At 37.7% G+C, this 26410-nt stretch overlaps 1 protein-coding gene across 5 annotated transcripts in view; it reads left to right on the top strand.

Annotated features, from left to right (window-relative positions):
* Nucleotides 1–26062, top strand: part of LOC139993580 (uncharacterized) — a 173528-nt gene extending 147466 nt beyond the window's left edge. For 4 of the 5 annotated variants that reach the window (XM_072015440.1, XM_072015442.1, XM_072015441.1 and 1 more), the window contains 5 exons: nt 17403–17880; nt 19826–20110; nt 20373–20523; nt 20597–20810; nt 20906–26062. In XM_072015440.1, the coding sequence (XP_071871541.1) occupies nt 17403–17880; nt 19826–20110; nt 20373–20523; nt 20597–20810; nt 20906–23107 (3330 nt within the window). In that variant the 3' untranslated portion in view covers nt 23108–26062. Of the gene's footprint in view, nt 1–17402; nt 17881–18299; nt 18708–19825; nt 20111–20372; nt 20524–20596; nt 20811–20905 lie in introns of those variants that run through there. The other variant, XM_072015445.1, reaches the window with a different exon arrangement.
* The last annotated feature ends 348 nt before the right edge of the window (nt 26063–26410 follow it).

Raw genomic sequence — 26410 nt, forward strand, 5'->3', positions numbered from 1 at the left:
TGTGGTCTATTATGTTTGCGACTTATAGAATAGCTTTCAGCTTCAGGAACGTAAAGGTCCTGTCACAACTGCAGTTCCGTTTATCGTAAAACTTTCCTCTTTAATATAAGCCAGATACGAGTTCCCTCATCGATCAAATTAAATGTCTGTTATATCTAAATTTAATTGACTCGAATTTCCAATTCTAGAATTTTACGCTCGAGTGCTATTATTGCAAATGATCGATAAATAGTTGAAGTTTTTAAACTAAATTCGATTTGTTTCAGCGATTTTGATATTTCTTAACACATCTCTTCGGCTCGTTCGAGCTCTGATGCAATGATACATTAAATTTGAATAATTTTTTAAAACAAGGTTATGCTTAATTTAAATAATACGTAACAGTTAGACTGCGACCGTTTACACGTTTATGAAACATGCTATTACGCGTTTTCTAACATATAAAAATTCACAAACTGAACATAATATGCTAAAATATGTAAAATACTGATGGCATAGAATTCGTTATAACATTTCGTAGATGAAACAATTTTCTACCTACATTACACATTTTTTTTAATTATATTTAGAAAAAAAGATGGATTTTCATAAATATCCACAGTCTAGTAATCGTGGAAATATTTAGTAAGTGAAATCTTTCTTAGTTACGTTTGTAAAAATTTTAGTTTGCACGAATATCCACAGTCCAGTAATAATATTCCCAAGCATTAAGCGGAACAATTTTCATATTCGTGTTAAGATATGCCTACGGAATTCCGGTTTTTTAATTAGAACGAAGATGAAGACAAGACACGGGAATTACATACATCCTTTCCGTTTCTCACAGTGCGAGTACGTTAAACAAATGCATGGCCAAGAAAAGCAGAACGTACGATCGCAATCATAATAATAAAAAGAAAAAAGAAAAAAAAAATCGAGACAACGATTTATCGAATTTGTATGCTCGTGTTCCAACATTTATCGATGTTAACAGGAGCTCAATGTGTAATATTACCGATGGATAAAACGAAGAAAAGGTGTATAACAAATTTATGCATAGATCGAAACGAAATATGCTCGAAACTGAATCAATTAAAATTTATTTTCCAATATCCTTCTGGCGGGCTAATAAAATTTACGGCGGTATTTGCCGATATAATAGTCGCGGTAAAATTACACGTATAAATTCAAATTCATTTCAACGGCTTGCGATGAAACGATTTTCGTGGCACGTACTTCAATGGGAATACACATTTTATCACTGTCATCATTTATCTCGCTGGCCTGACGGAGTTCCATCATTCTCTGAGCGTTTCTTTCTTATATGTATCGGGCCTGTCCTATAGAATTTCAGACCCTGTGGCTTGCTTATACAAGACAGAAAGTTATCGGAAAACTATTCGGGGCGGAGGGTTGAATATTATGAAATAAAGGAGGAGTGTGGAAGGGGGGAAACATCATCGATACTTTAAGACTCGGGGATAAAATTCGTAAGATGAAACGTTACGGTGGCTCTCGATGTTCAACCAATTTACCGTAAAACGAAGTTGCTGTGTACTGGCTTGCCACGTATTTTTGGACATGTCGTGGTATTCGGTCGCGAAATAACATATTTAACGGCTTCATCGATAGGCAATCGTGCGACAAATAGCGGGAAGAGGAGCGGAAGGTTATCAATTTTGAGCCAGTGGCATGGCTAATAGAACGTGTGTGCTCGGTGATTCGTCAATCGTTTTGCACCGGTTCGGTTAGCTTCGAGTAACGCTTTAGGCTGACTGGCATTGCATCGTCTATTAAAATGCCCTCTCTTGGTTTCCCGGTAAAAAATGAAACAGCTACTCGCAGGGACTCGATGAAACCAGTTCTCCCGATGGCCTCACACAATGTAGGGGATCGTAGAGCAAGATGAATTCCACGCTCGACGAAACTCCGTCGACTTTTCTCCCCGTGTACATACGTGTATTATTATGCGCGTTCACCGGCGTGTATGTAATACCGGTTTTAACGTGTACGCGTTAGAAGGTTTATCGCGTTGCAGTTTTCGTTGCGAATACTTTACTCTCTTTCTCTGTCTTTCTCTGTCTTTTTGTCTCTCCGATGAGGCAGGAAGGAATTTCTTTCTTTTGTTTGTTTGTTTGCCCGGTGAACGCAACGCTTAGCCGGTGAACGATATTGGAATAATGTTGAGCAAGCCTGTGCGGCCATCCTCGGTCAATGATCGTTTCTCTTTTAGCGATGACATCTTTTCGAGCAACGAGCTCCCTACGTCATTTTAAACGACGCATCGCAAACATTATTTTTGTACCACTTAACCAACGAATTATCAATTTACTACACAGAATATTTGCGAGTCGATGAGCTTCCTGAAAGAAGTATTTAGATATTAATGGCATTTACGTATTAATTAAGTAGGTCCAGGATTAAATTATGTAGCGTTTAGTAGCATTTTTATATGATCTAATATTTATGAAAGGAGATGTGAAACTTGATAAAAAAGAAAAAGCTTCAGATTCTACGATTTACTATTGCAACATTTTATTTCTTGTTTTAATGATATTACTATTATACGAGAGAAGCGAGTTACAACGGTTTAAGTGATTCGAAGTACTTTGAGTCCATCACTAGCTGCGAGCGAGCAATTCTCTCCTTTTAGCCGGAGCATATTGTGTACAAGGACCCTGCATTTATCGTTCCGCTCTCGAGAATCGCGATAATAATGTTCCACGGCAATTGAGCAATGATCGAATGATGCAGAGAGCGGTCATTACCGAGGAACGAGCGTGTACACGGATACTTGGCTAAAATGCACAAGGAACAGCAAATGTCTCGATTGCTCGGTTTGAAGACCGGTTTCGAATAACTTGGACAATGCGGAACCTTTAATAAATCGATTATTTATTGCTTCGTATCCTGGCAAATATCACTAAAATTCTTTAACAAAAACTGAATCTACGTTGACCCTGTACGCGTTTTAATTTTAATTTCGATATTTATGAAATTTGCGTGTGTATCGTTGCGTTCAAAGGCTATTCGATCATTAAAGGGAATCATCAAGTTCTCTGTAATTGTATACCAAGGTCGCTTTTAATTAACATTTAAATTAATGATAATAATTAATATATATATATGTTACTTTGAAGATCGTTCAGATCGTACTATTGAAGGTCAAGGTCATTTTAAAGTTACCGAAGGTCGTCAGGATTATGTTGTTCGCATAATGATGCTCGTTTCAGAAAAAAGTCACTTAGGGTTTCGGCTAATTTACTCTTTCAAATTATCTATATAATTTCAAAACAATTGATTCGTAAAAACTTCGAAAAATGGTAAAAGAATTTTTTCAATACCCTTAGCATTTCGAGGACGTCGAAAAATATATATTCCACGATACATGGTTCGTTTCCACTCGGAGAGGAATACAAAGCCGAGCATGGAACAGTTCTATTTTTTATTTCATCTCCTTCCTGTGTTATTTGCATTTACAATGTTCGCTGGATATTCAACGTTGCGAGGGCGGTGTGTGTTCAGTCAGTGTTCAATTTTCTCGCATAATTTATTTTTAATATGCAGCCCCGCTTTAATAATATGCTTTTACAAAACGCACTTCGCCATATTAAATTTACTTTGATATTATCTTTCTCGGAATAGTGGTATGCTTTTATGATTCTATCGTTCGTTAATTAACGTAACATATTATTGATCGGGACTGAAGCAAGATTTTAATCGAATAACGAATATTACGGGGCTTCTTCAGCTATTTATCTCGCGACTCTTGTTCGTGAGTTCTGTTTAAAATAATAATAGAATAATGGAGTTATATCAAAACACGCCTTTTGTAACTCGCTGCTAACTCCAATTTACACGTACATTTACGTTTCCACACTATTATTATAACACTTAGTTGCGGTTCGATAAATATTTTTGAATATACCTGATGACGAAACTCCGCGACATTGTTATTCTTTACCACTGTTCTAATACTAACCCAGAATCGGGCAAAGTTTTACTCGAATAACAGATAACGAATAAAAATAAGGAACAACGTTTTATTCGCTGATGAATAAACATTTATTCTAATAAGATTAATAATTTATTCTAATATAAAATTAATTGTATAATGAATTACATTCGTGTATATAGAGTAACTTGTTAATCACAGATAACGCATAATTACTGAAATGACTGAAATGACTGTACTCGAATAATTATTTTAGATAAATATTTATACGAAACAATTCGAATAATGGCCAGCTGTGCGCTCCTTCGTTACACATTTCCTTGTTTCATGCTCTCCCATGGATTTCGTTATCAAAAGGCATTGCCAAGGAAAAGGCTGGAAAAAGTTTGTTATCTCCGTAGCGCTCGCGTTGCAAATAATAATAGATCCAAAGTTTGTCAGGAGTTTTTGCCACGTTTCCGTAACGCGCGACCAGCAACTTTAATCCCTACTTCTTTTTCCTTTATCTCGTCCGTTAGGCAAAATGTAAACGTCACTTCATTATTATTATGCTGGTGTCGAGAACGTATGCTGTTACAGGCGTGCATTATACATATAATGCACTGACGGCCGCAAAAGAGAGGTGGAAGCGTTTTGGCGGGTGAATTGGGGGGGAGGGGCTGCCAAGGGGGTAAAACTTTTCGGTAAGTCTGTAGCAACATTTGAACCGCCCGCCTCACCCCTGTTGTTTCATTGAATTGCAGAGAAACTGTTCGAGTTTCGGCGCTGTGCAAAATAAAATTATTCGCCGGCGCTTAATTAGAAATTTGCGTTGCTCGCGAGCATACGTTCAGCCCCGCTTTATCAAGAAATTAAGTAAATTAGATTATCAAGGAGTTAAGTGAAAATTACTGGTCTTCCTTGTGCCGTGTCTAGCCGGCGTAATTTAATACAGCGCACGAATGTTTTTCGAGCTCTGTTACAACGTTACACTCGAGTGCTCTCCGCTGTGCCTTTTATGCAGAACGTTATGAACGTAGGGTAAGGTAGGGTTGTTTGAATCAGAAGGATGTTTGAGTCGAGCTAAGTGATCTGCCTTGTAATTTTATCAAATCCGGTTCCGAGCGATTTCTAAGCGATTTATATTTAAAAATAGGCTATTCGACTCGTTGTTGGCGGTGTGAAATACATATATTGTGTACATGGACAGCTTGACGGCCATTGTATTTTCTAAAAAGAAACAACTTGAACTAGAGAAGGAAAGAAGCTTATTTGATCCTCGGTTGCAATATCTTTTCTTTCTTGACGCTAAAATACGTGATATTTTCTCGATCTTTCGTTATTACGTTAAAGGCGAACGATGTCTCCTGATCCATAATATATAACAAGTTTGATTATTCTATGTAAAGTTGGAGATTGAATTTTAAGATGTTGTTAAATGACTCAAATAACCCTACTTTACTATACATCCTTCCTATTATGGCACATACGCTCGTCGTTCGACAGTGGAAAATGGTGTAATAAAACCGGTCGATCGCGCGCTGGTATTGCAGATTTCATATTGTCTGACTCTCCATGGACGAATCTCCTTTGAACAGATGTATACTTTCGCTAAGATGCGCAGACAAGGCCAAATAGGTAATCAAACGCCTGTTCGATCTTCTTTTTCGTGGCTCAGAATGTGTTAAACATGGTCAAAGCAAAGAAATGGCAAAGAAAAACCTTTATTTCAACAGTGTGGAAATGCACTCTCTATTGGCCCTGTTTCTCTGTACGAAAGAGACAATGGCTAGAGCAAAAAGAGACGGGATGAGAAGGAACAGAGGGGGTGGGGTTTATCGATCAAATGCATTTCCATGGAATTCGACGCGCTTTGTATTTCAAATTTGAAACTCTCGAAACGAATCTCGTGCAACGATAAATTTATTGAATAAACAAAACACGTCACTACGTTGCGTAAATAAATCGCCGACCTGGGGAGTTCATTTTCGCGGAATGCCTCTGTCGATTGGTTAAAAGCATCGCGGAATCCTCTTTTAGGGATTTTATACCGTGAACGCGTGTTGCGGTTGAAATTATTTCGCGATTGACGATCGAATCGGGCCGCGTCGATTCGAAATAATCTTTTCTATATCCTTGACGTTCCTTGTTTTTTTCAAAAATAACTCGTTACACGCATGACGATCTTTTGCATATTATAACAAGATAAAATGATTACAGACAGCCAGAAGATATTACGTAAAAACTAATAATGCAAATAGTAAAGTAACTCGCAAACACAGATACAATATATACAAGCTATTGGAATTATGATAATTATAACTGAGACTGATTGACATGGAGCAAATTTTTTCCTATGAAAATCTGATCTCTTAAAAATTGCCCATGATCGAACTCGAAACGAATTACAAAATAAATTGCTTAGCTTGATCGAGATATCCTTCCGATTCAAACCCCTATCCTAGCCTAGTTGAAATTTTACGGGTCGAAAGGTTCATAGTCTCATTTGGAGGTTGATCTTAGACCAAGCGGTAAATTAAAATTAATCGATGAGATTTCGGTGGATTAAGCGCGAGCTGATAGGCCATCGTTTAAGCAATACCTAATCGACGAACAGTTTCCGCGGACTTAACGAAATACGTTGGCAACTACTTCGTTAACGCAAATCCTTTATCGCTGAACTGCTTAGAAGCGTCGCGCCGGAGCCGGTGGGCGCGTTAAAAGATAAAATTTGCATCGGCGCGTTGAAGAAGCATTGGAATAATGAATAGAAATGAAACATAAAACGTGGCGGCACAGAAGTTGCTCCGGAAACTTTTTCTTTGCATGGAATTATAAGTTTTAAGTACGATGTTTAAGTTTCATAAAACTGTTCAAAGATTTCGAGCTACTGTAAAAACTAAAATATTGGAACGCAACTTACGGGTTCTCCACTGTAATTCGAAGTTTCCGGTTATTTTCGATGGGCAGAATCTACTTAAACAAAACTTTTCGCAGTCATTTTTCCTTCTATCATTTTCGGCTTAAGCCTTACCCGAAGGATCCTCGAATTTTTATGCTTCAATCTTGCCCTCCTTTAGACAAACAGAACAAATTTCCTACGTTTAAAAAAAGATGTTCTAAAAACGCGTATTGAATTGTGCGGAAAATTCATAGTGGCTTTATCATAAGCTTCTGTCAAATAATGAAATGTTCAAACAAGTTGGATACTAAAGAGGATTAAGCAGGAACATTCAAAATTCCTTAATAACACAAGCTTCCTTTCCTCAGTGAGACAATGTTGAACATTATATATTCATGAAGAGCAAGCAAGAAACTTTGAATCTTAGCTGAAATGTTCAACTCTATCTGTTTCATTCAGTGAATATAGTATAACCTCATTAGTATTTATCATGCCTTTCAGAAAACTTATTCGAAGGACAACCGAATCGAAAATTACCCAAAGAACGCAATACTAGTATCCAATGTGTCCTTTAAATTCATCAACGAGCTATTTATTGGATTAAAGTCGGAAAAACGAAAATTATGAGAATTATGTATCGCCTGAGACTTGTTGGTAATTATTATAAAAATCGTGCTGGCGTGCACACGAATTCTGTTACGGTTATTATATAATTTAAGTAGCGAAAAAGCAAAGCCATTAATGTAAGCATGGCGCGATGGTAGAAAGAACGATTTAACAAGATTAAAAAGAACCCTTAATTGCTTTTCATTGACATAAGTACAGGGGATAGTTGATTATTTTCTTATCCTTTCTGCCTAAGTCGGTAACGATGCAACGTTTGATTTTCTCAATAAGAGGAAAGAGATTTATCTTAAAATGTGTAAGGTTTATATCGACAAAAAAAGGGAAATTTTCACGGTTCGACCGCGAGATAAACGACGAGAAAAAGTGTTTTCAAAAATACTCCATGTCGAGCAAACACGATCAAATCGAGATCGCGTTTCATTCTTATTCCCTTTTGAAAAAGTAATTCCCATTCCTCACATATGAACCCCGACGGAACCAGACGAAGATGTAGAAACACGAACAGAGAAAGAGCGAGAGAGTGCGCTAGACAGATAAAGAGGAAAATGGAACAGGAAGAAGAGAGGAGGAAGCCAGAGCAGAGGGATAACAGAGAGTGAGAGGGAGAGATGGAGAAAGACAGTATGAAAGGTAGGGAGAGACAGCGGGTGGCTCGATCGATCCAGAAACACCGTGTGTAAACTACCAAGCATAATCAAATTCCTTTTAGCTTCAATCCTGGCATACCAGTTGCAAAGTGGTACTGTTTTCATTCAGACTGAGTGAATCGAGCAAAAACGTATTTTCCTACATTAGAGGCAGTGACTTTCGCCGCGAAGTGGCCTTCACATTACGCGCGTTAATTACCGTCGCTAATTACTGTAAATGTTTACCGCTAATTTTTCATTCTTGGTGCACGCACTTCCTTTATCTGTCGCACAAAAGTCTCCTCCCCATCTGTTTCACGATTTCGAGGGCCATTCTACTTTTGGATGGGGCTAAAGTGGCTGTGGTTAAGGTTATTGCGCACCTTTCCTCCATCGTTCCAAAAAGAATTCTTCAGGTAGTAAATATTTTAGGAATCTCTTGAAACCATCGGGAAACTCGCATACGATATTCTTTTGATATAAAATTCCTTTTTAATTTTTTAAGAATTTACAGGGAAACGTACAAAAAAGAATTGTTAAAAGATAGATGACCAATACACGATCAACTAGCCTAGTTTCGGTTAGTATTATTCGTGTCGATCTGTACATGACCCGATGAAATATAGATCGGAACTTTTGGGTCACCCTATATTTCCTGAAAGCGCGCCATTGCCCCATCTACTACCGCGTGCTCCAGGGTTTAATCTAACAATGATTTATGCTTCGCAGTGGCTCTCATACTTATTGATTTAAACCTGTCACAAGCGCTAAAATTAATCCTGTTCCGTATTTTCCTGTCTGGCAAGTGTTACATATATTTTCTTCCTCTCCCTCTTCCTCTATCACCGTCCTTTTCCTTGCTTTTTCCCCTCTTTTTTATACTTTATCTCTTTTTTTATTTACTACGTTCGGTGAGACGGTTCGTTTTTTTTTCTGTATCAAGCCCAGGATTTCACGTTCGTCTATCCTTCGACGATGTAAATCTTCCATAGCCATAAAACTCGAACGACGTCTCTTTGTTGGGCTCGGTAGCCGGTTCGCGGCGAAAGAAAAACGAAGAAACAATTCCAAAGCCCTGGCGGTGGTGAGGGAAGAATTTGATTTGGAAGCACGCTCGAAATCTAAACTTTTCACGGTGAGATTCGTGGCCGGATAACGACGTGACTTCCAAAGTAATGGCCTCCCGGTGCGGTTTACAAGCAAAGATTGAGCGTCACTAAAACCAACACGCTACATATTCCACTCTACGATTGTACTTCCCCACCACGTCGGGCTCTTCCTCCCTCTACCACCCTTGTCCATGAATGTATTATGTACGCTCGGCGAATATGTCAACTGCAGCATTGCGTATTTATACGGTGGCTCCCGGAATTTTTTCTTCTCGTTTGCTTCCGGCTTTTCGTCTTTAACGCTGTTTCACGATTACCGGCCTGAACAATATAGCTCGATCGAACGCGTGTTCCGTCCCTTGCCAAATCGATCTATTTTCCTCGATTTTGATTTTCTATAAGCTCCGCCGATAATCGAGTCGCTCGCACGCCAAAGCTGTGTTGATTCCATTTGTTGACATCTCTGAAATTTTCCAGAATCAAAAGATCTGGATCGATGTTTCATCCAGCTATTCTACTTCCTGTTCTGCGCAGTTCATCAATTTAGCAAATAAGCATCTGAATTACGGGGAACGCGCAAAATACCGTATACGAACTATTCGTTGTGACGTTTATTCGTTTTAGAATCATACAGATTCCATTACCTGTATTTCATTCCAGTACCTGTTCGCGATGGCACACGATTTTCTTCTTCTGTATCTGGCGGCTGGTTGGTTCGGTGTCGACCGAGGAATACTCTTCCTGACGTCTATTTTAATTTAAGTTACAAAAGACTACTTAAGAAGTTGAGTGAAAGACGAGAGATAAAGGAGGTGGCGGGCACAAGATGAGATTACCCAGATAGATAGAAAGTTTCGTAGCTACGATAATAATATCGCTAGCATGCTGCAGAGTATACAAGTCGTTTATTATGTTTAATGCGATAAATTTCGTTGGTAAATGGGCGAATCAGGGGAGGTCGGTTTCGCGTTTACAAGGGAAAAGAATTAAGGCTCGTCCTTGTCGTGTCGCCATATCGTTATTAAAACCGATGCGCACGTTTCGATGCTCTTGAAATAAACAAATCGAACGACATATACATTATTGATCGTACAACGCGACCCTGTTAAAATTAATACGGCCGGTAAAACAATTTCGAGAGTTATTTATTATTTTTTGCTGGCGAATTAATCAAAATGCGCTGGACAACAGGCGCGCGCTCGCGGAGATGACTTTTCCTGTAAAATTTAATTGAATTCAGAGTTGCAAATAATTTATAAATGGTAATGCGAAATTTATGTCGAGCGTCCGCGCAATAATCGGATGATGGAGCAATATAAAAATAATTTAACGCTCGTTGCCTCGTATATAATAGATTTTAATAAAAAAATTCAGATTTTTAATAAGCTTGGTCGAACAAGCAGGCACCGCCATTGTTCTACCGATTAAGGTAAAAACAAACGAACGTAAAATCGAAGTACAAGAGCTAAAAATTGAAGGATTGGTTCGTAACAAAGTTTCGACGCTGTTCTATGTTTATCTTCCTGTAGGAACGCGAATACTCCAACATTTTTCATTTCAATCTTTTCGTACAAAATATTTGAAGAATATAATAAATAGGAAACGAATAAATAGAAACGATAAAACAACTTCGTATCTGATGCAACAGTGGTTTTTATTCGATAAAGTCGTTCTCAAGACCAAGAAAAATCTTTGAGGATAATTGGTAATCCACAAAAGATCGAATACGCTAAACAGCAGGAGATAACAAAGGAGAGATACAAAGAAGAAGGAAGAAAGGGATTACTCAAATTGGAAATTACTTTTCCTGATACACTCGGCGAAAGTTCATTAACAATTCTTAGTATTCTCTGCCGAGCCACAAACATCATTTGGACCTTTGCCATAAAACATTCCCCGAGACGCTTTACCCTATCTTTTCGCTGGTTTAGCAGTTAACTGTGGACCCTTCTCATCCTGTCCCTTGATATTGGTTGTTAGCCTGCGCAAGAATTGACTTAATCCATCCACGCCACTCTTTAATGGCCGCTCGGAGATATGAAATCGTGAAACAAGACCGATTCTCTTCCGCTTGACAGATGTTGCCGGAATGTACGTATAACGTCTCTGTTCGCCGATATGAATGGATTTTTCATCGTGCCAATTTTTCCTTCTTACCATATCGCATAGAGAGAGAGAGAGAGTATAAAGGATAATACACGATGGAATTGACGAATCGCGCGAGCTTGATAAAATCTTAATCGAGTACATGCTTGTAACAATTACTCGAGTGTAAACACGCCATTCGAGCGAGTTGCGATGTCCAGCTATTATTCACGCGATATCAACAGCCATTGCGAATTGCAAAGGAAAAATTTACGAGAATAATGTGCTATTTACGATAAAACGCGTTATCGGATATTATTCTTTCTTTTTTAATTGATTTACAGCCGCATTAATCACCACTAATGGATTATTAGCGGACTGTAGACATTTATGTAAATGTATAGTTGAAAGAATGGAACCTAGCCAGAGATTCGTTTCACTTACTAAATATTATAACGAGCGGTACAAGTACTTTGGATATTTTATATACTTTTGCATAATTAAATCTTTCATAAACGTAGCGTCTCACGGTTGAAATTATAAGGCGAGTTTCACAATCCTTTAAATATATTACAATCGGTTTGTTTCAACGATTTTGCCAGCTCTGATGTTTGATTAAAATTTGTTAAGCTATCTTTAAAATTAAAATGTTCGATTAAGATTGCGAACGATATTATTACGGTATTATTTAATTCGTACGAGATAAAATTTCATCCATTGTAGCCATCTGCCAATGTGGGATTAGATGGCACACAATAATCTTTGTATTACGTAGAAGATATTATACTTTGTGAGGTCGTTTAGTCTCCGAGAATTGATAGGTTATCGGTGTGTTTAGGGTGGCAGCGAATCCCCATAGCAACGTCGGAATACATTTCCACATGATTCCGTGCATACTGTCCATGTCATGAGTTTGGGGTTAAATCTGCGTCTGTATCTGTGCCAACATTGCACTACCTTCTGGCACATTGTTGCCCTTACACATGTGCGCTGGTTTCCCCTCGCTGCGCAACCCTCTCTCACCCTTTCACCCTGTCTCTTTCTCTCCGTTGACCCCTTTAATCCAGATATCGCCTTGTCTCTCCCTAACCCTCTCGCCCTACCTCTCTGGCTGACTCCCTGGCTCTCCCTCTTCTAGATACACATCTCGGATATGTGCAGTCAAGGGGAATACTCGGCTGCATAGAGAGAGTTTGTCTCATCTTCTAAATGTACAGACGACGGAAGTTAGCTAAATTTTAGAGGTGTAAAACGACTCGGTGCCGCTCTGGTTCCATAACAATCGTTTTATTCTCTCGCAAGGAACATTGACTCTTTTTATCTTTTAATTTTATCGTTTTCGCTTGATTGTTAAAGTTTCCCTTTCTCTCTCGCTTTTGTACAGAGTATTTTGCCAATTATGATATGATCGTCAGAGGGATAATTCTATGTGAAGAAACTAATCGAAGCTATAGAACAAAATTGTTTCGTACGACGTTTTGTTTTTGTGAAAGCCAACTTGTTGTCTAAGTCCAGACTAATTCCAGAAGCGAATAATCGATAAAAGGTTATACAATGTATGAAAATAAGTTGAAAATATAGATTATAACTTTCTATTTTCTTGATGGCCTTAAACGGTACAATTTTATTCTACTTTCTGACTAAACAAAATTTCAAATTCAGTTTCATTGGAAACGTTACACCGTATGAAAAGATTGTGTTTTATATTTCTCCATGTAGAATCACCCCCTTGTCGATTGTACTATGATTGCCGGGACGCTGTATATTTTCCTAGTTCCTTCGAGCAACCATATTTCTACGGATAAACACGAAGGTGTAATAAACAGTCGCGGAAAGGAAGTCACGGACGTTTGTTTCCCACCAGATATATTTTAATATTTCAAGATACTATAAACCTTAAAATGTAATTTCCTCTGGTAGCTGTTTCTTTGCGAAAAGTTTACGCCTCAAACAGTACGTTCGTAGCTCTGTTAAATTGAATTTTGCAAGTGCATACTTTGCCGGAGGGCTGTTTGAAATATGTGCGTTTCAATGTTCCGCCATAAGATTTATTGAAATATCCATTCAGCTATTAATAAAACGTAACTTTAACTGCCTCTGTGTTGGTGTTGTTTTCATTAAAAATTTTCAACGGACCCGGGAAATTTACTTATGCATACACGAGCAACTTGCATCTAAATCGCTCGTCTTAACATAAAGCAGCTGTTTAGCTTAATTCGGGATAATTATTGATAATCAATGAGACAGAATCTCGATGATACGAGAAGATCCGTACACTATACTGAAGCACGTATCTATTATGTACTTGCCTCTAAATCACTCGTTGTCTCAACGCTTAGGAAAAGCAACCGTTTAGCAGCTCAATTCAGGACAGTTATCGATTTTTAACTAGACATAATCTCTCGGTAATGCGAGAAAATCCCATAAACGTAACAGCAGAATACACTGTTAATTGCATTATACGCAAAGAAGATATTTTCATTAATGCGTAATTCTGCCCTACTTCTGATATAGCGTACTACTAATTAAGTAAGTACAGCGCTAGTGTCGCGTCGCTAGTCATATAATTAATTTTATAGTCATTTCTATTCACAGCCCTCGTACCACGACTAATACGACGCTCTTTGATCGATGTTCCCCGCTATCCAAAATTTACAGTTGGCTAATTGCATTTCGCGTAAGTGCTCGGCCTAGACGATTGAAAAGTAAGAGATTACCAATTTGGAGAAACTTCGTCCGGGGATGGAAGTTTAAAACTACATTTAAATATTTAAATAGAATCGAGTTGCGAGTTGAACTCCCGCCATCAGTTTCACTACCAGCTTTAACGTGATTACAAAGTTGCCGCAGTTTACTCGCTCTCTAGAAACAACGGCACCGAATGTAATACACGAATAATCAGACACGATTTCGTATCTGATAACAAACGGTTTTGTAGCCGTGGGCAAATGATGCAAAAACTATCGAGGGATTTAATTAAAACGATATCTTCGTGTTAACGAAATCAATAAGGGTGAAAGGGCAACGATGGGCGAGAGGAAAAAAGAGGGAGGGAGAGAGGGAGAGAGAGGGAGAAAAGAAAGAAAGAGAGAGAGGGAGAGAGGGAGCTATTGGCAATCCGAAAAGTCAATAGAACGTGGAGGAGAACCCTCTTAGGAAATCATGACAATAAATACACGAAGAGGCGAGTAGAACAAAGGAGAGAAAAAAGGCATTCATGTCGGAAGATTCTTCTTTGTGCTACGCGTGATACTTCTCGGTTACAACATTCTGTTCTATCGTTTTCCGCGTATCCCAGCGATTAAGACGAAAAGTTTGTTTTCAGAGTCGTGATTCAGGGGTGGAGAAGACGAAAGAGAGCGACCAACCATACGGTTGGTATCGGAAGCACGAAGGAAACAGGGAAATGGAACGGCGTAGTAAAGAGAAAAGAGGAAGATTTTCTTTGAGATTGACAATGAGAAGAAACGAGCGGCGATGAACGTGACCAAAAGAGGCAAATAAATCTGTTGCGAAGCGCATTAGTAGCAATGGGACTGACACGCCCTCGTCAATAGCCTCTTGTAATTATCAAAAAAATACGTCTTTTTTTCTGATACACTACAGATTTTTATACGAATTAACAGGATCGTTCCTTGATGAAACATTTCACATATTTATAACTTTCAGTCCTTGTACATGTAAATATGATATAATTTATTTTTAATAAAGAAACGATACGTAAAAACACAGGGCAGTTTTCGGTAAATTATTTCAATCAGCAAATTAATCTGGTGATTGTGTATTAGAGCGGGCAGAGAAAGCGAGCGAGTAGGTAAAGTAGCAAAGAAAAGATTGTACAAACAGGAGGGCAAATAAGTGACCAAGGGTGCGGGAGTAAAAAAGAAGGGAGGTAATGCTGAAAGCTGAAAGAAGAAGAGGTATAGAGATGGGAGAAGAAAAGATGGAGAATGGGATGTAAACGAGGGACGAGAGAAAGACGAGCAATAGGTAGGAGGGAAAAAAAGATAAGCAGAGGAAAAGAGAAGTGGAGTGGCGAGAGTTGAAGCAGGGCACGGATGAGCACGGAGCTAAAAGATGAAAGTATAACCCAGGCTACAGTGACTTACAAACTAAATAGAACATCATATCGTAGCATAGACGAACAAGTATATATTTAAATTCCGTTTCCAATTATAATTAGCCACATCTCTTTAAATATGGTCCCATTAAATATTGAGATTTCTTGCTTGACCAACCAACTTGTTGACAAGCAACTGTTTAAATATTTTTGTGATGTATGAGAAATATATGCTCGTATTAAGCTTGTCTCTGAATAGCGTTTCACTACGTTAATAAAATTTCAAAATGATAGTATATCATACATAACATATTAATAAGAAGTGTCTACAAGTGGTCGAATACTTTGATGAGTCTGTATATGTTGTTTGGATAGTATAAAACGATATTGTCAAACTTAGCGGTGGTTACATTGAAACATCCAGCATCTTACAGCTAACTCTGACTGGCAGTTGAAGTGCAAGGGGTTAAAACCCGGCCATTTTACTTGGCTCAAGGCTCTTTTCGCCGTGGGTTAACGGATTTACTCGCAGAGCCACCGGTTCAAGTGCATCTCACAATTGCCCCTCGTTGAATCTCAATTCTTTCCGGACGATTCGATTTGCCGCTAACGAATCTTCCAGTTATATAAGCTAATTGCGAAGGAACGTCGTAGAGAAACGGGCGATATTAATTAAATATAACATCATACTTCGTGTTGTTTGAATAAATACAGTTATTTCAGTCTTGGATAGTTGGAATTCTTTAACTCGTTATTAATTAAATGGCTATGTTTTCACTTCATTTTATTTTCTACGATTTGATTTTCTGCTCGTCTTATGTTCATTCAAAGGTCGAGGAACGATGAAAAAGAACAACATTAATACTTAGTCGTGTTGTACGTTTACTTTTCTTGTTTGATTTATAGGCGTCCAACGTCTCGGTAATAAATTTCACACCAATGTTTACCTTATGAGTCATTACTAGCATTGTTCGATCTTCGAGATACACGAAGAGCGCGTATGGCATTTATCATCTATCATGTTCTATCATGCAATTTCAGCCATCTTCGGATATTAAATTATTTACTCGAAAGAAACTTTTTTATCTCTTTAACTTTATACTTTATTACTGTCATTTGCAATCTTCCTAACGTTCGTACTTATACTTTAAGCTTTAATGGGTACCAATATCCTACAGTTGAATTAAATCCCACAAATCAGCAGATCCAAGAGTTAGTTGAAACTTTGTGAAAATAACGTCGCCGCTGGCATCAACGGACAATTAAATTATCGCCGAAGCAGAGTAGGTAACGATGCACTCGAGGTACAACATAAACCACGAGTTACGTTGGCTGGATTATGTGTATACATAACGAGCACATAGGTGTGTTAGCCGTACACGCGACAAGTAGATCTATGTACAGGACAGGTCAGATTATCGGGAAGTTTAAGTAGCGCAGGGACTTGACCGTGCCTCCACCTGTCGATGGAAGGTCGGTAAAATAATACTCTAGATAGGTCTCACTGGTAAAAGAGGTTCCTGCATCCTCAGACAATAGAAATCCCGAAAGTTTCCATCGAAATTGCTTAACTTGATTATCATCTTGTTTATCTCCCTTCTCTTGTTAGGTAATTTATTTCAATTCAACAAGTAATTTAATTTAATATAAAAACACTGTCTCAACATGCCCTGTAAGTTTTATCGTAAAGAAAAGTTGCACGATGAAACACGTGGACAACTTTTCGTCCTACTTTTAGAAGATATAGTAATGCACAAAAGTTTCGAGGAAATACATATTTATAGAGTCTATAAAAGCAAGTTTGAGGAGAAGATTTAATAATGGAAAAGGGGTCACTTAAATGATAAGTTAGTGACGTAACGCGGATAATAGCTCGTACTCGCTAAAGATCTTGTGATTATGTTTATCTATAATAAACGCTCTTGAATCACGCTTTGAAATCTAATTTATCGATTTCTATAAATTATTCTACTCTTTTTTTTTTATATCCTTTTATTTTACCTTTTCTATTGTGTACCTACTAAATTACTAATTATTAAACAATTATTACTATAAAAGGAAAATATTTGTCTGATTGCAGGACGAAGTGCTGACGATATCGGAAAAGGTGGTCGTGCGGGTTCACGATCTGGTCACCTGGTTATCGCCTACGTTGGAATGGTCGTGGGGTCGCGAGGTGTCTTATCCACCGACCCCGACGTCATCTCCGGCGAACAGTCCGCTAAGGTATGAGATACCACAACCTCAGGTGCTCACCGATCCTGGCATCGATTTCTCAGACGTCGATAAGCAACAGAAGGAATACGAAAGCAATCACAACACAAGGAAATCGGATTGTATTTCTCAAACGAAAGTGGTCGTGCTCTCGTACCCCAGGTACTGTCGATATCGAGCACTGTTGCGTAGGCTCGAAGGTGCCGAACCGTCCTGGCTTTGCTCGTCCATAGCAGCTGCACTAGGTGGATTCACCGCCACACCAGGTACGAGGGTACTCTTCTGCAGAGATACCTTCGACTACCCGGACCTTGAAACTCATGAGCTCCTCTGCAATCACCTAGGTACGCTCAATTGTTAACCTATAACCCACTACTATTATCTGATTTTATTTACCTATTTATCGAATATTTTTCTATTTAATTCTATAATTTACCAATTACCTATTTTAGCTATTTTATTTATGTATCTTACTATTAATATTTAACCTCTTAAGTATTAAAATAAAGTCATTCCCTAATCTAATTAACAGGACAACTAGAGCTTTTTTTTTTTAAGAAGTCAATGCACTGAACATAATTCGTTAATCTTTAACTAAATCGACAAACACTGTCTGCTAAGTAAAAATTTTATTCAATACCCTGTTTGTTAAACATCAGATACCATGCTGTTCTTACGTGGTAATTAATAATTATTTATATTGCGTAAAGTAGATACATATTAATTTCGGTAATTTGGGGTATCATTTACCGACCGAGGTTAGCTGCACGTAGTCACAGCAAACAATTGCATAGGCTAGCTAAAGACTAGAGAAGTATTTAAAAAACAGCAGAACGTGTCGAGTAAAGCTAGCGGGAAGAACGTTATTGTAAGGTTCCATCGTGCACGATGTGTTGCTTTATCGGAAAGATACTTTGTAACCATAACAGCGAAGGTCATAATCCGGATTAATACATTCAGTAGAACAAACATCCATCTACAAATATCAATCGAACTGTTCTGCTAGGATTTCTAGAAATTTTACCAGTGAAGGTGACAACATTGATGGTGTGACTTTGTATATTGTGCACATTGATTGTTTCGTTTATTTAATTTTGACGCCATTACAGACAAACAATGACTATTTTAATGAAGATTAAAGAAAATAAAATTGTGTATTTTCAAGTTGCTGGTGAGTAAAGTTACTGTGATTCATACAAAAGACATGGGGAATGACATTCTGGATAGAATTTGTATTGAAATGTGATACGTACAAGTGAAATGGATACAGAAACTTATAAAGAAACGATAATAATATCATATACTGATCTACGTTGCAAGTGCCCAGTGTAAAATGCGTATAGTGCTAAATTATAATGTAATCTTTTGATAAGCAGTCGATGTTTGAAGGTTTCCTTCTTTAATTTTGTTAAAATTAGCCATATGGCATTGATATAAATAATTACATACATATGTATGTTCTTATTATATTCATGTATGTATTCATATGAAATATGAATTATAATTTGAAAGTATTCGTTACGTAGTAAAACTAACCTTGTTGTTCTACAATAACACAAAATATTATACACATCATATTATTACTAGAGTAATTATAACTTTCACAATGCACATGTCGATTTGTTCGTTTTGTACGTTCCAAACTTTCGTGACGAAACATTTCACGAAATATAATATTCTTTTTTCAACTGTTATTTAAAATGATTACTTTTGAAGCAAATTTAATGACCAAGGTTATTTTATATTCACATTTTGCGTATAATTTCGACTTGTTACGGGAAATAAAAAAATTTCACGCGATCCTAATGGCAGTCTTTTTACTTGAAATGAAAATCGTGCGAGACGTGAATTGTCCTGTTATTAATTTAATTCCAGTGGTAATCGTCATCTTTTGTGTGTATCGCATTAAAACAAACAGTAAGACTTTTATAACCGTCAGATATTAAAGAAGAACATTACGGTATCGTAAACGTATAATGTTTTATATATGTATTTACCCAGTAATCCAAAAAAACACAATCATGGATATATTTTTTTTCTTAATCTTTCCACAATATAGCAAATGTTAAGTAACATCATACATAACGCAACTATTAATTTCTTCTAACAGATTAGGGGTATCTGATAACAGAAATGCAAGAAATCTTAAGGAGATAAAGAAATACTTGTTTTCTAAATTGCTTTCTCGATTCTTCGTTATTTTATTGCATTGTTAAAGGTTTAATCCGATGAGAATGATCGAATTAAAACAAAAATTATTTAAATAAACAATGTAAAATAATTTTTTAGCGCCGAAATTAAAAGGAAGACCGAGAAGGAAGCGTAAAAAGCGTAGCGCATCTCCGGGCGAATCGAGCAACGAGAGTGAGGCATCCGTGGCGTCTACCTCGAAGAGTGCCCCAGCGAGTTCGAACGTGGTGGTACCAAGCGTTGGAAGGCCGCCTTCGTCGGTGGTACGACGAAGCGAGCGGAAGACCACCGCCGAGGAAAAGAAATTCCTAACGGATGTGCAGAATTTCATGAACTCGCGGGGTACGCCTGTCGGAAAGATGCCACTGCTGGGCTACAGGCAGAGTCAGTATCTGTGTGACGTCTTTTTTTTTTTTTTAAATTGGCGGAAAACTTTTTTAGACACCTTTAATTAAGATCTCATATCTTCGCCTGCATACATATAAAAACATATTAATCTATTGTAATTTAAATTGAAACAGTGATTGGTACTGTTCGAAGCTGATCTACAGCAGTGTTTCCTTTTGACAAACTCATACGTTCCTTATAATAAATGTTTTAAAGATACAACGAAGATATCGGACTAACAATGTTCTTTTGTTTACAGTTGATCTCTTCCTGTTTTATACGAAAGTACAATTGCTCGGTGGCTACGATTCCGTCAGTGCTGGTCGACTCTGGAAGAACATTTACGACGACATAGGTGGTAATACAGGATCCACCAGCGCTGCGACCATCACTCGACGACATTACGAAAGGTAAAGTATTCGAATGATTTTATGTATTAGCGATCAAGTCAGTGACGGTCTATGGAATGGGTCGTACGAACAGGTTGCTGTTACCCTACGAGAGGTATCAAAGAGGAGAAGAAGCGAAAGTTAGACTGACACCCGGAAGGCGAAGTAAGAGTAGCAGCGTGTCCGAAGAGTCCGAAGATAATAAGCAAGAGACGAACGATTCATATCCATCGGAAACGCCTCCCCCTGTAGAAACGAATGTTACTGCTACAACTCCTCCCCTTCAATCAATTGTATCGTCGGCAGCAGTAAGTATCGTCGAGATACTTCATCATTTATACTTTATACGATACTCGTTCATTGAATAATACGAGCGGTATGATAATTAAATTTATCTTTACAGCCGTTCCTTTCGAGCGAAAAACCGAAGACGGAGACTGGCAAGACATCGTCTCTGCGTAGCGTAAGAGTGAAACAAGAACGCTTGAAATCGTTAAATACTATGATTGCCAATAGTACGCCATCGCCCAGCCAGCAAACAAGCCAACTACCAAGTCCACCACCTTCTTCTAATACGTCAATTTCAACGCCGAGTAGTACACCATCTACGACACCCACGAATGGTACTGGAAATCAAAGTGTATTAGAGAGGCAGCTCAACAGTCCTCTAATATCGCAACAAGTTCCACCGTCGTGTTCACCACCGGGTCTTCCGGTAACTACAGTGGTAACGAATGCTTCTACGGTGGTAACGTTAACACCACCACCGGAGAAGGATATGAAAGAAATCAAACTAGATCCTAAACAAACCACCCTGTTGGCTCAGGGTAAGGAGAACATACCGTTGTTCGGCGAGAAGTCAATTTTCGCGGAGAAGACGATAGTGCCTCCTAGATCACCAGAAGTGATTGACCTTGAAACGGAGAGTGACACGAGTAGGGATAAGATAATCATTCCCAGTTTTAAGAAACGTAAATTGGAAATACTTCGCGAGGGTGGTCTTGAAGTTACTGCCGTTGACTTGGATACGCGACCCAGCGTGATTCAAAGTAATCCTCCTGCGCCAGCAACAATGAAATCCGAAGAAAAACCGCCAATATCGTATCCTCTTCCAGTCACACCTAATTCCATTCCTAAGTTGATTTCCGTCACCGTAACGCCGGATATAGGGCATATGTTATCGTCTCCTCAAGAGCATCAACATCATCATCATCATCAAGCACGATTACAAACGCCGACCAAGCAACATCCCGCTCATCACAATAACAATAATAATATTATGATGAATAATAATAATATGGTGAACAGCCGCGTAATAAATCTTGGTACTTCTAATAACGCCGCGTTGCTACAATTGTACGCGAATGCTAATGTTCCGCCACCAGCGTCGTCAGGGTTGCATCAAGCAAATCATCGTTTCGTACCGCCAATTGTTCCTAACGGTAGGATATTTCCGCCCAAGGTGACACAGTCAAAGTCGATATTCGCACACAACGAAAAAATGGTTTACGGAGATCCGAAAGAGATTCCTATCCCTCCAAAGTATCGTTCCACGTTGCATCGTTTGCAGCCGCATCAGATACACAATAATAACGACCCTGTGTACGGCGGGGTCCTCGACTTAACGCAAAAATCGAACAAGCCGGTGTTCCCGAGGCCGAGCTTAGAAATAGTGAAAGTACCTGTAGTGCCGAGGCCTAATCCATTAAACTTGGAGATGAGGAACTCGTCGATTAAAGAGAAACCAACAGATTGTTCGAAACGAAGTACCTTCCCTGGTTACCAGAACGTACTCGACAGTCGAACGATGGCTTCGAATAACTTAGAAATTACGATCGTAAACCCTAAGCAAAAAAATAATCACTTAAGTACACCGACGCATGTCCGGGTATCGAGTCCATCTAGAAATAGCGCGATACCTGTGCAAAGAAGGCAACACCTGAACGGCAAGTACACGACGAGGAGCGAACCAGTTTCACCGTACACACCTAGGAAGCCGAGTCATCCTGTTATACCGAATGTACCTAATCTAAATCACCTGAATAGTGGAAATTATCCTAGAATGGCAACGATTCAGCAACAGAATACGATCGATAGGAGAAAAAACGTAGAAATGAGCGGTGGTAAGGAGCAGCATCAGCATCAGCAGCATTCACTTCAACATCAGCATCATCACCAGCACCAACATATGCATCAACAACATCAACAGCAACAACGTCGAATCAGCGAGGGCGATAAATCGTTAATCGCTCAACAACAACAGCAACAACAACAACACCAGCCACAGGAACCGAGGCAAACCGAAGCTGGAAGACGACACAGTGTTCCGAGCATACCTTCTGGTTATGTACCTACGGTACCGCAAAACAATCCAGCTTTCTTTCCACAACTGCCAAACACGCCCGGCAAGTTCCTACCGATTTTAGACCCCATGTACTATTCCGCATTCTATAATGGTTTATTTCCCCCGCCGATTCCGCCCACGGCTGCCACGTCGTTTTTACCGCCGGAATTTAGTGCGTACTACAAAGAATTACTTGCTTCCTCGCAACCAAGACTGGGGATGGCGGGGCAGCATCAGCCAGCTGCTCCAACGTCTAAGTAGACAATGGGATCTCATCTAGGGTTTCCGATGTGTAACGAATATCGGTTTCATTTCTAGAGACAAAGATCCGTCGGATTCCTCGCTTCGAATTCTATTTTCACTGAAATTACTCTATGAGGAATTTCCTCGTAATTGTCAATAAATAATAAAGACATTCAGCGAATAATCTTAAATCGCGATAAAAGAATGTGTATTTACGTTATCGTTTAAGCATTTTCCGACGATCATTTAAAAATACACTGTCGTTTTGAATAATATTCTAAATATTCAATTGTAACGATATAGGAAGAATAATACAGTGTCGTTCGAGCGTAAAAGATAAAAATAGGGGAGATCGAACGAAGTTCGAACTACAAACGAAAAATAGGTGCATACAGTGAAATAAGTGTGTGCATGCATATATCATGCAATAAATTAGGTAATAATTTTTTATATGTAACAATAATAACGAGATAACTTCATTGTAAATGGAAATCGATGAAACGATGTTTCGGTCTTATTTTAATTTTTATATATATTCGAGAGGATATTCGATATTAATTAAGAAAAACGTACTAAAACACTGTGATAACGAATAAAGGGAAAGAAGAAAAAAAGCAAAAAAAAAAAGAAAAAAAGAAAAGGATTAAGAAGAAAGAAAAATACTGAACTCAATATTAGAAATGAATGAATGCAGTTGACTGTTCTTCATTCAATAAAACAATTTTTTCAACGTTCATTCTTCATAAAGTTTAAATGTACAGTCGTAACGGTCAAATGCTAGGAATAATCAATTAAGAAATTCAATGACAATTTTACGTTCTTTTTCTTATACTTTTTCGCGAAAATGCAAATTTTTTCAGGAGATTAATTCAATTCTCCATTATGAGTCCAAATTTCTTAATTTCGAACGTGCGATGTGATAACTAAATAAATATATAAATAAATAAAGAAATATATATAAATACATGTACATGTATATCACACACATATATATGTATATACATATATATATACATGTATACATATACATACATATATGTGTATATGCGAGATCTTTAACCGACGGATCGCCAGAATGTATAATTGTTTATTGTATAACGATAAATCTTACGTAGTAACGATCGCGAGAACCCTATTGTACTGTGTAAGTTTAGACAATTTTCATTGTATTGACACGTACACACTATCACCATACACACTAATCTGTAGTCAGCTCTAACAAATAAGTGCACGCAAGCGATGTTATAGCAACGAGATATGTATATATTGTATATAATCACGTATTCGTTAAGCTAGATAAATTCCCTGCATTATATCTTTCAATATTACATAAGTGCGTTAAGATTTAGTAAATGTACAGGCTGTCTTATTTGTGTGGCCAACGATAGTCGTATCGCTGCATATATATAAATATATTCTTATTAGGGTGCAACGCAATATTTTGCAGAATACTTCTAGAAAATCTCTTGTACATTGAACTATAACGAAACGAAAGCGTAGATAAAAAAAAGGATTGTTTTCATTTTTTATTGACAGAGAGATTGCTCGTGAAAAATAACAAATCAGAGAGAAAAAGGAAAAAGAAGCATGCGAATCTTTTATTTTAAATTCCAATTAAGGAGCACCATCGCATAATTGACTGATTAAATACGCGTGATCGCTGCCGAAAGCGATCGAACATCGCGGGCCACCAAAGTTCTGAAGAAAAGAAAAAAGGTACCGATGGTATATCCATGTTAAATGTAGACATATTAATAGAATTTGTTCGTTTTAGGATACTCTGATAAAGGAAAAAAAACAAAAATAAAATATCAGATAATGTTAAAAAAAACATTCGTACCCCTAAAACGTACAAGAGTGTAAAAGGTCCTCGCCTGACCATTCTAGCAAAATCAGATTTCTATATCGATGTCTTTCAACAATAAGTTGTTCATGTTTGGAAGTTCTTTTACGAAACAAGAGTGAAATGGTGAGCGTTGTTGGAACTTACGATCGCGGTTTTTTGAAAGGTCTTCGAGCTACGCCCGACGCGCCGAGAAGTAGAAATCATTTTTCTTTTCTTTTCTTTTTTTACTTCAATTGATTCTATTATCATCGTAGCATAAAAGAAGCACGAATTATTTTTTTTATATAACAAATAATCTTTTTATTAGATTTGCCTTGAAACGCTTCTCTTGTTCTAATGGTGCTATGTTGCAAGGTATTTGTAAGAAAAAGTTCTTGTTTTTTTTTCTTTTTTGAGCTTTTACGAAGGAAAACCGTCGGGAATCGACAAAGATCGTTGACGTATTCCGAAAGAAATACGATCTAAGACAGACCTTCTTCACGTCCAAGTCTGATAAACCGTATTTCGAAGGTAAAAAGACTTCTGATTTCAGAGTGTATGTATATATTCAAAAGCAGATCCGTTATTGTTGCGATTACGATATAATTCCGCGAAATTCATTTAACAATGGCTAAACGAAATGGAAGAAGTGGTATGAAGAAGAGGACAAAGTTTTCTTTTTCTCGGAACAGAGAGTAAAAAAAAAAAGGAAAGAAAAGTAAAAGGAAGGGCTTGTACGAGAATACGTGCCATAAAACTGCTTAGATAATGACTTTAAAAATCGAACGATAACGACGGTCGTTTGTATGTGCTTTTAACGAGCCCTTTATCAACTAGAAAGACTATAAGAATGTAGAAGAAAGTTTAAATGAAAGGAAAGAAGTGCAAAATTCCATAGGGGAGATTTTATGTAATTTCTTTTTGTTTTGTTACCGTGGATGTTTTAATCTCGAATTATAGTGCGTGAGCGATAAAGAGAGAAGAAACTTGGAAGAATGTACGTATGTATGTGAGAGGGAGAAACAAAAAAAAAAGCAAATGAGAGAGACATCAAAGACGCGCGATGAGATAAGAATGTATGAATGCGAATACAGAGCAGAAATTAGAGAACGATTAATATTCAAAAAAAAAAAAAAAAAAAAAAGAAAGTCTATGTTCGTTTTTTGTTTTTCTTTTGCGAGTTTTTCTTCATTTTGTATACTTAGCAGTGACTTTTTAGCGTAACCCTCGTTTCCCAATTTAATAATAATTATTATTATGATACAAATATTTTTTATTATATGGGCATTTCAGTTCCTAACTTGGAAATAAAATATCTACTACGAATGAATTCGTTATTGACAGAATTCAAGCAAGTGAACGTGTTTCTCCCTTTAGAAGTTATAATATTTGACATTTTTTATTTAAAACGTCTAAATTTTTATTTGAAGTTTAAAATAAAACGATTTGAAACTCAAAACCTATTGAAACGTGCTTGCTTTTGATTTGATGCATAA

Source organism: Bombus fervidus, chromosome 13 (genome assembly GCF_041682495.2).
Source record: "Bombus fervidus isolate BK054 chromosome 13, iyBomFerv1, whole genome shotgun sequence".
Lineage (NCBI taxonomy): Eukaryota > Metazoa > Arthropoda > Insecta > Hymenoptera > Apidae > Bombus > Bombus fervidus.